General features: G+C 42.0%; 1 protein-coding gene across 3 annotated transcripts in view; it reads right to left on the reverse strand.

Moving 5' to 3' along the window:
• The window catches only part of NEK11 (NIMA related kinase 11), a 69,252-nt gene that overhangs the window by 15,458 nt on the left and 39,633 nt on the right, over positions 1-14,161 (reverse strand). For all 3 annotated transcript variants that reach the window (XM_062621860.1, XM_062621862.1, XM_062621861.1), the window contains 3 exons: positions 13,421-13,514; positions 12,465-12,600; positions 1,602-1,726 (listed from right to left, as the gene is read on the reverse strand). In XM_062621860.1, coding sequence (XP_062477844.1) covers positions 1,602-1,726; positions 12,465-12,600; positions 13,421-13,514 — 355 coding nt within the window. The remainder of the gene's footprint in view (positions 1-1,601; positions 1,727-12,464; positions 12,601-13,420; positions 13,515-14,161) is intronic.

Below are 14,161 nucleotides of genomic sequence, written 5' to 3' on the forward strand. Positions count from 1 at the left end.
GACTGGAGATGAGGAACAATTCCTTCCCCAGAGGGTAAACTGAGTAAACTTTTGGTCAAAGAGAAACCAAACATGGGTGGCTTCAGTGTGTGCTTGAGCCCAGAAACCCCCTGTGTGCGGGGCTGCATCAAAAGCAGTGTGAGCAGCAGCTCAAGGGAGGTGATCCTGCCCCTCTGCTCTGCTCTCGTGAGACCTCACTTGCAGCACTGTGTGCAGTTCTGGTGTCCTCAGCATCAGAAGGACATGGAGCTGTTGGAGCAAGTCCAGAGGAGGCCACGAGGATGATCAGGGCCTGGAGCACCTCCTGTATGGAGACAGGCTGAGAACACTGGGGCTGTTCAGCCTGGAGAAGAGAAGCTGTGTGGAGACCTCAGAGCAGCTTCCAGTGTCTGAAGGGGGCTGCAAGGATGCTGGAGAGGGACTCTTCATCAGGGACTGTAGCGACAGGACAAGGGGTAATGGGTTCAAACTGAAACAGGGGAAGTTCAGGTTAGATCTAAGGCAGAAGCTCTTCCCTGTGAGGGTGCTGAGGTGCTGGCACAGGGTGCCCAGAGAAGCTGTGGCTGCCCCATCCCTGGCAGTGTTCAAGGCCTGGTTGGAAAGGGCTTGGAGCAACCTGGTCTGGTGTGAGGTTTCCCTGCCTATGGCAGGGGGTTGGAACTGGGTGATCTTAAGGTCCTTTCCAACCCAAACCATTCTGTGGTTCTATGATTCAGGTTTAACTGGTGAGACAATTTCAGGACTCCTTGCTTCTGTGTTAGAGGTTCTGATTCCTCACACAAATATTCTATTTTTATCTTAGGAACTACATTTAAAGAAGCTATTAGTCCAAAGTTTTCAAAAATCAGTGCAAGGGATATTATACTATTCCTGAACGCCTTAGAAAGATCAATTTACAGAAATTACTTGGGCATTGAAGTTCATTGCTTTCACTGAGACTTGATCATTGGAGACAAGATGCAGCTCAGCTCATCCTGATCAGATCTAAATTAGGTGCCTTTTCCAATAATCTTGAACCGCCTTCAGACTGCAATCCCCAAGACTTTCATGTGGCAGCCTCACCTGATAAAGCTACGTTAAGCCTTTCAATAAGTTTTCTCTTCACTGGCACTTTCTGAGATCCTTGGGAAAGTTTGCAGGTCCGCTGGTCAAGTCTTGCAGCTCACACTGCTCGCAAAAATAAGCCTAATATCAGCAGGAAGAAGTGGCAACTAGAGGTTGCCCAGGAATTAGAGATGGAATTTAGAGCTTAAGCTTGAAGTATACTTCAAGCTTTAACTTGATTTACCCATAGGTAACACATGAGAGAGCCCCACTCTGAGTGCTTTACAGTCACAAGGAAGTTTACTAACAATCCACCCTAAGGCATTCATGGGAGTGTTATCCTTAGTCCTGAAGGAATGCAAGAATCCTTCTCATTAACGTCTCGAACGAATGGCATATGCATACACGTATAACTAATTCATGGTATTGATATAAACACGCATACCTCACACAAGCCAATTTCAGTAATGTCAGGAGGACAAAATCTTGGAAGGAGCTTAATTTTCCCATGGAAAATGAGCATCCAGTTACACTGTTTTCCCAAAGGTCACATATACCTGGTGATTTGGCTTAGAGACAGTCTGTAACGCTTCCGCATCCTCCTCCTCTTCGCTGCTTTCTGAACAGGATTCAAACTCTTCATTGTAATATTCTTCTGCTACTGCTGGGTCTTCCGGGATCTCTAAAGACAATTATGACTTTATAGCACTTAGACAGAAAAAATGTACGATCTTAAAAAGGTAAAATAGATTTTATAGCACCCATGTTATGTCACTAGCAACACATGTGATTGAAATCAAGGGATAAGTTCTCCGATTAAAATGTTCACCTTTGATGACATGCTAAGCACTGTTAAAGCTGTCTCTGGCAAAAGATCAGATCCTCGTCATATGTAAATTAATGACCTTAAAGCATCTATATTGATTTTGGACTGAAATCACTGAACCAGAGAATAATTCAGGCTGGAAGGGACCTCATGGAACCATCTAGTCAAAGCGGGAATTGAATGCAGCTTTTGTGAGCTGGAATCATGCCCCAGTTTGGTTTTCTCTAACACATATAACCTGTGGTGGATACAACTGCTAAGCTAAATGGAAAATGCTATAAACCAGGCACATGTTTAAGAGACAGAGGAAATAAAATCAGTATTTTCTTCCTGAAGCAAAAGAAAAGTGAAATAGAAGAAACTGGTCAAGTCCAGCTACGCATACTTGGGTGTCGTGCTCTCTGAATTTATCACCATCACAAGTTTTAGCAACAGCAGTGAGTGCAGTATTTACGTCGCCAATGAGCCAATAAAGTACAATAATTGTTATTAAAACTCAACATATCCATCACAGCATGAAAGCACACTCCAGCCACTCTGCTCTGGACAAAATCCTTTAGCATCCCAGACTCTGTAAGTGAAACAGCTCGAGGCCTGACTGCATCTGCTTCCAGGAGCACACCTTTCTCAGCAGAAGCCCTGAAGCATGTGTTTAGTTCCAAGCAGAGGCTGGACTGTGGTGGCTATATGAATAAAAGAGCACACTTCCCACTTTTCCAGACAGAAAGCTGCAAAGCAAAGAGTTACCCACAGGAGACACGGCTCAGCAGCAAGAGGCAGGATCAGAAGACAAGGGAGCCTGGCTGGCCAGACATCCCATCAATAGCCCTAAGCATTCAGAGAGAGATACTCCAGGAGAGCTAAGCACCATGCTTTGATTTTAGGCAGTCCCTTACTGACTGATCAAGATAAGCTACATCCAAGCCCAGGAACAACGTTTTTATGCTATCATTTTTCAAAAGGAAAACGTTTGCTCTCTGTCTTTGCCTGGTATGATTATAAGAAATGATAGTTGAAGATGAGATGATGTTGGGGAGGGACTCTTCATTAGGGACTGTAGTGATAGGACAAGGGGTAATGGGTTAAAACTGAAACAGGGGAAGTTTAGGTTGGATATAAGGAAGAAGCTCTTTACTGTAAGGGTGGTGAGGCACTGGAATGGGTTGCCCAGGAAGGTTGTGAATGCTCCATCCCTGGCAGTGTTCAAGGCCGGGTTGGACAGAGCCTTGGGTGATATGGTTTAGTGCGAGGTGTCCCTGCCCATGGCAGGGGGGTTGGAACTGGATGATCTTAAGGTCCTTTCCAACCCTAACTATTCTATGATTCTATGAAGACACAAAATGCTTAATATTCAGTTCTCATAAGTCATCATAGTCCTAGCTTTAGCTACAGCTGATTTGTGTCATTCGCCCCAATTAAACGTACCTCTTTAAAGAAATATAAACCAACTTAAGCTGCATGGAAATAAATCCAATTCAAACAGTAAGACATAAAAAAATGCTTAAAATTTTTTACTTGACTCACGTGAATTAAAAAAAAAACCAACAAAACCAAAAGAAGGGTTTAAAGGAGAATACAATCAAAAAACAACAAAAGCCCTTGGAGTTTGGGCAGGAAGAATATTTCTAATATTTAAGGTGTAGGAAAGAGACCTCAGTGAAAATGTGTTTGTCTGCAGCACAAGGTGGCTGAGCTCTCCCACTGAGGTACAATCGCTGATATCTATTGTAAAAACCACTTTCTTTCTTATAAACTTGATTCACCTCCAAATTTCTCACACATTTTCACTCAGGTTTCTCAGTTTTAAGATCACAGATTCCCAGACTGGTTTGGGTTGGAAAGGACCTTAAAGCTCATCCAGTCCCAACCTCCTGCCATGGGCAGAGACACCTCACACCAGACCAGGTTGCTTCAAGCCCCTGTGTCCAACCTGGCCTTGAACACTGCCAGGGATGGGGCAGCCACAGCTTCTCTGGGCACCCTGTGCCAGCGCCTCAGCACCCTCACAGGGAAGAACTTCTGCCTTAGATCTAACCTGAACTTCCCCTGTTTCAGTTTGAACCCATCACCCCTTGTCCTATCGCTACAGTCCCTGATGAAGAGTCCCTCTCCAGCATCCTTGTAGCTCCCTTCAGATACTGGAAGATACTTACAGAAGCTTCAAAACAGCCCTCATTCCAGTGCCACCATTTCTAATTCTTCCTGTTTCTATTTTTCACCTTAGCTTGTAAATAACCCCAAACCACCAAACCCAAACCCCAACCAAACAAAAACCCCAAACAAAGGAAACCCCAACACTGTAAAATGAAGATCCATCTCCTTTTCCAGGCAGAATGAACTCATTTTTCTTTCTTGCAGAGACACTGTCATTTCTGTGATTAGTATAATTTTAGTAGGTTCATCTGCATTCTATGTGTATTTATTCATTCAAATACATATGAAACAGCCTATTTATGATAACACAAACCTTGGACTACACTACTGTTCTCTGAGTTGTCTTCTCCCACATTCTGCATCTGTTTACTGTTGTAGTTAAAAGTACTAAAAGGCCTAAAAATCCTCCCCTTCCCAGCCAAACAAGGCATCAGAATCAGTCTTTTACTCATAACTGTAACTTAAAAATGTCTGCTCTGGCAGCCCATGAGCACCCAAAACTGCTGATGCCTCCAAACTGTGTGGAAAGGCTGGCACTGGCTATATCCACTTCCAAGCCAGCTTTTGTATCCTTGTCAGAATTGTTCACCATTTGAGAAACTGTTTTGACAGCTGTTCATATATGGCCAGTTAATCCAAGCTCAGTAATACACTTTTCAATGCTAGTTCAGACACTAGAGATGTTCCAGGGTACACAAGTTTACCAGCTGTGATTTAGAAACCATTCCAAGTGCTATTTCTGAAAGAATACAGCACGTCCAGTGGATGGGAACTTGGGATTTAGCCCCATATACAGGTCCTTACAACTTCCTGGTTTCATGACAAGCATCTTTAAAGAAGGCACTTTCAAAACATCCATGTTTTCATTTAGACTATCTGGCTCCATAAAATAGTTCCTTGAGTGCTACTAAGCAGATTCAGCTCCTAGTCCTCTGCATGCTACAGATGCAAAGGCACATCTCTGGTTCTCTGCAGAATTAATCTGCATACAGAACAGCTTATGTAGTTGAGACCGATGAGCAGATGAATTTCAAGAACACATAAGATGGCTTTAGCACAGCAGATATCGTGAATCCACATGGCAAGCTGTACCCGTGCTGGCCTAGTGAAGTCTAAGCACAGATAAATTGAGTTGGTATTTCCAGCTCAGGGCAGGTACTGCCAGGGAAGGTTGGAGCCCATATGCTTCCATTTCCATATCTGCAGTCCATCCTCCAGCGTATCTGCTGCCTGAGTTTTCCCACTGGATATTCCATACACACCTCCAATTTCCACTAACCATGTAGCAAAAGGCTGGTTACTCCCACCTTCCCTGAACATTACCACTGCACACCTTAGTAACGCAGCATGGAAGAAAACTCCTTGGTTTGTACTTTCAGAGTAGCAGATTTAATCAAAATGATGCTGTTTGGACTAGGTCTGTTTGACTTTTGTTGCCATGCCTTCGCAAAGCCTAGCATGCCCTTTGTGCTGACATAAAACAGAAATTAAACCTATTTATGCCTGTTAGGTACTTGGGTAAGGAAAACTGCTGCTAGTGAAGTGAACATCAAGTCTACCATATCGAAAATGGAAAGAAAACACTGCTGCCGAAACCAGGGTACCTCTTTGTTTCAAAAGCTGGTCTGGGAGAAGAACAGCATCATGTTTAAGAAGGTCCTGACACTGTCTGTAGCCCATTGGACCCCCTTGCTCACACAGCACTCCTGACCTGCCCAAGCACAGCGAATCCGCATGTGGCATACACATGGTATAAGCAGGAATTCTGCTTTCCTTGCAGACCCTTGCTAAATGGTAATATCCAATGTAAAGTTTTCTACTACAATGCCAGGGGGTCAAGCACGCAGCCTGATGGCCACAACATGGCTTTAATACACTCGTCCCTTGAGTGCCTGCTCTCCCTCTGCTACAGCGTGCTTACATGCTCCATATGGCGTACAAAGGAAAGTCTCTACAGCTGCTTCTGCCCCTCGTACCCTTAGATCTGTCAGCTGATGTCTGAAAATACACTGTTTTATCAAGCTGTGCATCTTGCTCTAAGGCCAGCCACAGTGCCTTTTATTTCCTTCCATAGCGCTTCATTCAGAGCAAGCCCAGCTATTGCTTCTGCCTTGCTTGGTGGTATAGCACCAAGACACTTGGCGTTAGATATTCGAGAGAAAAGCAGCTTTAAACAATAACATTCCCTTTAGATTCCTTTCTATATTAACATGATGCTAACAGCGGAAGGAAAGATAAAAACAACACATTATTTAAAAACATCGTAAAGGCACAGTTATTTCCCAAGAAGACAAGCTATGCAGAAAACAAAGGAATGTGATACTTGCAATATTTTGCTTAATCCACCAAAAGCTTGTTTCAGGTAGCATGGCAACCTGGCAATGACATGAAAATGCTTTGATAAATATCTTTAATTTTCCCTTGCCTTGAAGCCATATTTACAACTGGTACATTGATGCAGCATTCTCACATTCCAGTGCATGCAGAAGACAGTAAGTAGGGCCTCTTTTACTTAAGAAAGGGAAAAGAAGAAAAAGGAAAACAGAATGGTATGGTATGGCATATGTTCATTTTCACCATTTGTATTCACAGAAACAAAGTAAAACTCGGCTTTTAAGGACTATTGTGCTTTTTTAATCCCAAGGCTTCATCGCATCTCTGGAAAAGGCAGATTTTCTCAGCTGGCACTTTCCCATCTAAAGGAAAAGAATCCTACAATTCCAGGCAGCTACACTCCTTAGTCTGCACACTGCTACAGACAGCAATATGAGGCGCAGATCGTTCAACTGCTCTGACAAACATATACTGTCATAAGACATAATGCACTCTTAATGTTACGGTGACATGAACCAAGACACTAAAAAGCATCACTACCACAGCTCTGCTACCACACACTGATACAGAGAGCTTGAAAAGTCAAGAGAGGGGGCCAGGACACAAACTTGCATTGCCCCTCCGCATGGCTTTGTACATGAGCCGTGCTGGGGAATGAGGCAGGAGCAGAGCAAAGCATTCCTTTTCCGCATCTGCAACTGCAGGGGGCTGGACTAGACTGCCAGCACTCCCTTCTGACCTCAATTATCTTATCTGTGTTTCTGTGGTTGCATGATGCTTCGCAAACAAACTGCTTAGAATTAGCCCAGATCTATTTGTGCGTGCACATACCCAACATACACACTCAAAAGGTTAGCAGAAACGTGCCTGTTTCTGTATGTCCCTGCAATGTGTATGCATTCTCACAAGCCACAGGCAAAAGGAGGAGGTGAACAGGGCTGACCAGCACTTTTCAGAACAGCGCATCCATTATCACAGAGGGAGGAAAAAGAAAGGGATTTCTGCCTTCAAGGGAGAAACTGGAAAGAACTGAAGCACTGTCACTAGGAGAGAGGCTGGAAATATAGGCATGTTTCCCTGAGCTACTTCATCCTGAATGAGAAATTGCACGGCAAAGGAGACCAAGGGCTCTGCGCCCCTCTGCAGTTCAGGCCAATACTCATATGATTAGGAAAAATCAGATAACTCCATTATTATAATTTAAGGTTACTCAGATTGGTTTAGGGTTTTTTTCCCAGTGCAGGACAAAAACCGTCAAAGAGAATGACCATCCCTTGGTCAGCTATAGGAGAGAAATGCATTTTTAAGCTCTGAAACCTTCAACAACAAGGCAGTGAAAGCTTTTGTCTGGCTCTTCGAAGCTAAGCTGAAAAAGACTCCCAGAAAATGTGCTTAATGAATTAACTAATGCATGTAACAGCACTTTTGTGCACATGAAGGTCCTGGACAATCCTTTCAGCTAAGCACAAAAGGAGAAGTACCTTCTGACATGGCCATGTACAGCATTGACATAAAGTGAAAGGGGCTGTTCTAAATGAGAACTAGCAATATAACCAAAGTTTAACATTAATACTTTATAATTCTCCTTTTAGCATTCAAAAAAGAAAAAAGGCTTCATTTCACTAGTGGGCTTCACGGAGTGATGATTTACCTATTGTGAAATGGCTAGAAAAATAGAGATAAAGAGGATGTGAGGACAACCTTATGAGGATCTTCTACTACTTGATGTTAGAAAGGAAGTAGCTAGATTCTAAATGTTGTTTTTTTCCAAAGGAAAAATCAAATTTCCAAGAAAAATGTTTTATTTTAAGGACACAATTCTTTTCCCCAAACCTTCCACCTCCTGGTATTTTATCAGTATGTACAGAGATAAAGCACGAGAGGGAGAAAGGAGCTGCTAAAAGGCGTTGTTAACAAAAATGAACAGCAAGAAAGAACATATTTCCCCTGATTTTCTGAGTGGTTTGTTTTCTCTGTCTCCTGGGGAAAGGGTTCCTCCTGATTTTCTGGTTGTCATGTATACAGATAGGGGAGCTCTGGCAGGCAGTGACAATGAAAATGATGCTGTGCTGCCTTTCAAGCACAGTTTAATGTCCAGCAAATCAAAACGTTTTCCAAATATTCAGAAATTCTTTTACTACCAATGGACGAATGAAGAGAAAGAACAAGACAGTGATGTAGTCAATAACAGGGAGCATTTAGTGAGCCACGGGAGCCATTTCCTTTATGCACAATGAGGCCCTGTTATTGTAAAGGTTGCCCTATTATTTGCCCAGTTTCCAGCAGGAACAGAGCAAGAGCTGTAAATTAAAGGAAAACTTACCATGAAGCTACCTTTTGCCATTAGTTCTGGAGGTAGTTCTTGAGTTCTTATTCTATGTTTTGATCATTCAGAGCATCCTTTCAATGAAAACCTCAGTTTTTCTGCTGGATCTGGGCGACATTGCCTGATGCTTCCCCTCTCAGTCTGATGACAGCATTAGGAAGTAAAGAGTCCATGTGTTAATGCAAAAAGATGGTCATTTTCTTCTCCTCAAGATTCACTTCAAGAAATGCCATTTTTAAGACATAGATTGAGGATTAATTTTACAACTGGGAGTTATTGAAAGAGTAGAAAAAAAATAGGAATGGTTCAGATCCAAACTGGTGTAAGCAGCTGTGAGTCTGGTCGTAGCAAAGATGTGAAATGCATTTAATTTAGATGTAAGCAGTAATATAAGTTATATGTTGACCAAGTACAGAAACGAGTGAGTGCTTGCAACCAACCAAACCCAGGGAAAAGGTACTGAGACTTTAAACACCTGGATGAAATGAAGTGGTGAAAGCCAACATATTTACTACATTGCAGGGGCACACTTTGCTCTGTGGCGCAGGTAAAACAGCAGGAGAACATAAACAAACCTCTTCACTGAGGTCACCTTCTCATTTCCTCCAGCCAGTTGCCTGACAGTCACATGCACTGCAAGCTAAGCTAGTAGAAACTGCAACCTAATTCAGTATTTACAGCTGATTTATCCCTCGGCTGGAATTGGCTCCAGCTTCCTATGTCACCATAATTTGGCCCAGCTCCCCAGAAGAAGTCTCCCTGAAGCCATGCGGCCAAATAAGCTCCCCAAAGGCAACAATTCTAGGGAACAATTCCTTAAACAAGAAGAATAAAGCTTCAATCAAATAAAAAAAGAGGGGGGGATGAGGAGAAGTGGAGAAGTCATTGTTTTATATTCCCCTTTGTGGCTGAACCTTGCTCTTGCTAGATGAAATCAGAGTTACCATTCCTTTAACTGACCGCAGGACAAGGTTGGATCTCAGCAGGAAACAGAACAATAAAACCCAGGGAGTGATGAGCAGGTCACAGGTACCCTCTCGTCGTCCCACATGCCAAGGATGAGTGAAGGACTGGTAACTGCAAATGCTAGAACTAAAAAGGCAAGTTCCTCTTTGCAAACATCCCATAATACCATTTCAGCAAGTTGTAAGTTAGGGAATATGCCTTATGATCCTGGAAGCAGGGTAACCACTTAAGAGACCAGTGCATAAACTGCAGTAGAAGTCACCCCAACACTGTCTTCTTAATTAAGACGTCTTCCTGGTTACAACGGATACTGGAACAAGAATAATGCAGCAAGTTGCTTAACACCACTTGTTATTACTCTGTTCTATTTTGACTTGCCAGACTGAAACATAGAACAAGTCATGGTTTTCCTAAACGCCTTGGGTGGTGATTGCTTGTATGAGTGTATTTTGGAGTGTTACTCTGCTACCCAGTCAGTTTGCATAAGTACTGTTTTAGAGGCACTAAACAACATGTGTGTGTGCAGAGATGCTTAAACACATGCTCAGAAATATTGCAGGCTTTTAACCTTCCAAGATTTACCAAAATACCTTGAAAATCTGACAACAAAGCTTGTAAAAAAAAGCAGCAGAGTAGAAAAAAAAATCCCTACAAGACTTTATGAGTGAACTTTTCCTATTTGAGAGTCAAATGAACTTAGCCCACTTGAAATTCAAAGCAATATATCCATAACTTGCAATTAGCAATGGAAATATAGAAAGAATGTATGCAATTATCATAATGTAGTTAGCTATTTTGGAATTGTAATGAAATCTGGGGATTGTCAGGTATAATGTATTGGAACATACTAAGCTAAGGGATTTAACATGTTATCATCTTTGCAGTATACAGAAATAAAAAGGAATATAATACAGATCAGAGAGGTCACATAATATGCCCCTCTAAATTACCTGCCTTTGATTTTCACATTCTTCTTCTGTAAAAAGAATTTAAAACCCACAAGTAGTCAGCTTGAGTTATTTTGCCCCTTTAACTTGACCTCTTCCCACACACAAACACAGAATCATAGAATCAACCAGGTTGAAAAAGCCCTTCAAGCTCACCCAGTCCAACCGTTCCCAGCACTGCCAAGGCCACCACTAACCCATGGCACTGAGGCCTCGTCTCCACGCTGTGTGAACACTTGCAGGGACGGTGACTGCAGCCCTGCCCTGGGCAGCCTGTTCCAATGCCTGAGCACCCTCTGGGGAAGGAATTGTTCCTCAGCTCCATCTAAACCTGCCCTGGTGCAGCTTGAGGCTGTCTCCTCTTTTCATGTCACTTGTTCCTTATCATAGAATCATAGAATGGTTTGGGTTGGAAAGGACCTTAAGATCATCCAGTTCCAACCCCCTGCCATGGGCAGGGGCACCTCATACTAGACCAGGTTTCTCCAAGCCCCTGTGTCCAACCTGGCCTTGAGCGCTGCCAGGGATGGGGCAGCCACAGCTTCTCTGGGCACAGTTCTTTTCTGGGAAGAACTTCTTCCTTATATCTAACTTGAACTTCCCTTGTTTCACTTTGAACCCATCACTCCTTGTCCTATCACTAGTCCCTGATGAAGCTGACGGACATGCATGATTGCACTGAAATGTTTAAAGAAAAGAGTGTGAGTACTGAATAGCGTAAGTAACAGCTTTGACGTCGGTTTCAGGAATAACAAGTTATTCACAAAGCAAAGAGAAACCATGTAATTTCTTCTGCCCATCCGTAATGCTTTTCTGCCATGAACCCACCACGTCAACGTCAGAGGCTTTGGCAAAAGCACTTAAACATGCATTCAGTTTCATACAATGGATTGACCCAGCTTCTGCATCACAAATATAAACGCATCTAATTCCTGTCATTATACTTTAACAGCTTAATGACCTCTAAAGGCAGAAACATCAGTTCTTTCTTTTCATGCATGTTTTTCTGTTTCTATTTAGATATCTTTGTTTAGGTATCTGGTACATCTCCCACCCACATTTACTTTCCTGGTCCTCTATTCGCAAGCAATTGAAATACATCCATCCTCCCCTTAGGATGTATTTCTAGCAGCTGGGTTCTCTCCTACACAGGTCATCCCTCCTTATACTGTGGAATATCAAGCCAACCCCATAGACATAAACGAGGCTATATTGAACGAAAAAAGACATTTGCTACTAAAAAGCCTCACCTCCACCACAAACTAACGTGGATGCCTTGTATTTATTCACATATACCGTCACAGATGTCCTTAAACCAACACTAGAAGGCAGAGCTAGTGGCAAAAGTAGTTTTCATACTTCCAAGTATATTAACGCGTTCTTGCAAGATTCTAACCTGATTGAAAATGTTTCACCAATATAATGCTTCCACAATGGTTCTTAAGTATTTGAGAGTATGACACTATTCCAGAACACTGTAGAAACAAGCAAATGTGCTCCTAAAAAGATTTTCCTGACCCTTTTTGAAAAGCTTGACTATCTGGTCATCTATCTAGAGAAAAGTACATGTTATACAGTACTTCATACTCTTTAGACAATAGGTATTTGATGGCAGTATCAATAAGCACTGTTTAAAGAGTTTCCATCTGCTTCTCTCATCATTACAGATAAAGCAAATGGCATCGAGGTGTATGGAAGGTGCTAATGCTCTGAATTCTTCTCCTCATTTTTGCACTGAAGAGATGATTCAGGAAATGCTCTTCTAACACAGGTCATTTCGTATGTGTAAAGTTAAAGCTATTTCTGTCTAAGTCAGCATATCTCATGATAGGAATTTCTATTTCAACATCGAATTTGGAACTCTTACCATGGTCCGCAAATTCAGCCACGCATAGCTGACTTGACCCATTTCCACTTGGTTCATCATGCCCTGTGAACGCATAGTCGCATGTAATGGCTGGTTGAGAATGAATTGGACGTTTTGAAGTCTGCCCATCAGATTCCTTAGTCGAATGAAGCAGCATGGAGAAATAGGTAAGAGTTAGAGCTTTCAGCAGGATCACAATATAGTGGTCACCCTGATCTACGCAATTGTTGGGACCTGTATTATGATCAATACTGACTCAGCCATATAGCAGGGACACATTGAACATGCTATTTTCTCCAAACACAATGGTAAATAGAAGCTAGAGTGATTATGAAAGAAGAGGTAGGAGAAAAAAAAAACTACATAAAATCTCATTATTTCTGTGATGCTTTCACTGAATATTTCCAAACTGACACTGTTCTCTGTGATAAAATGTAGTGGTACAATTGAAAAAGCCTGTCTTCTGTTAGAGATAGCTTAAAGCTTACACTGGGAGTCATTCCAAGACTTCATTCTTAATAAAAAGCCAATTGAAATGTTAATATTCTCAACTAATCAAATGAAAAGAACCCACAGCCCTGCCAAATCACAGTGTTTAAAGGATTACAACTCTAAACTTGTGTCGAAAATGAATGTATTTTGACCTCTGATATCATACAGACTCTAAGTAAGTCCATACCAGACAGCAGATTTAGATTCAAGGGTGACTTAATAACAGAAGATTGAGCAATGAATACAGAGTATGTCAAACCAAATCTGAATAAGTGAATGTACTTTCCCTCATCACAGATCCACAAGGTACTGTACCTTGTGGTCCAGACTTTGATGCACTTCCAAATGATTAGTCTCAGAACAGGACTCTGCCTCTAGTGCTAAAGAATCACGTGGGAAACAGAGAAGTGTTGTACACCGAATGTGCATAAACAAGGCTTCCAAAGCAATAGCCCGTTACTTACACGTAGGACATCAACATTCAGCTGCTGAAAATTACGGGACCTGAATTCTTGCATTTTCTTGATATTTTCTTGATATTTTTCCTCTGCCAGCTGTCTGTAAATCCAGAATACTTCTGGTTAGGATGTGGTATCAGGGAGTGGACAAAGGCATCTTCTAAACGTAGTTGTGGAAAACCAAATTCCATGATTAGACCCCCATGGTGCCAAATGTTCATGGCATCTTATCATCTCGAGGTTACCTTGGATGAACTCACAAAGAGATTTCAGGCCTTAATTCCAAAACACTAGTATATTTTTCTTTCACAACCTGTATAATATTATTGAGAAACAGTAAATTATTAGTCCCGGTCTTTTTTGGTCCTTCCAAAGCTTTTAAATTCTCTGGACCTTATTCCACCATTTAGGGACCTTTCAGGTGAACAAAAGGCATGCAACATTTGTGTTCTATGAACATTTCACCTGGGGAAGAGTTATTAACTGTTGGGACTACTTAAGCCAGGTGCTATGTTAAGCAGTTCTTCCAGTTTCCATCACTATACTCTCTTCCCATCCATCTCCAGATTAGCACTGCTGAAAGCAGTTCTCCACTCAGAGAAGGTACTGCTTTTGCAGAGTTTCAAATGCTGTCAGTCAAAGTCAGCAGGCAACAACCCAGAGCTAAACATAGATCCAATTTAAAGGTTCACGACTGAGAACAAGGTTTGAAGATTAATATGTTGCTTTTATATTACAAAAATAAAT

The sequence above is a fragment of the Pezoporus occidentalis genome, unplaced genomic scaffold (assembly GCF_034315485.1).
Source record: "Pezoporus occidentalis ecotype Australia unplaced genomic scaffold, CSIRO_AGI_Poc_V1 ctg235, whole genome shotgun sequence".
Classification (NCBI taxonomy): domain Eukaryota; kingdom Metazoa; phylum Chordata; class Aves; order Psittaciformes; family Psittacidae; genus Pezoporus; species Pezoporus occidentalis.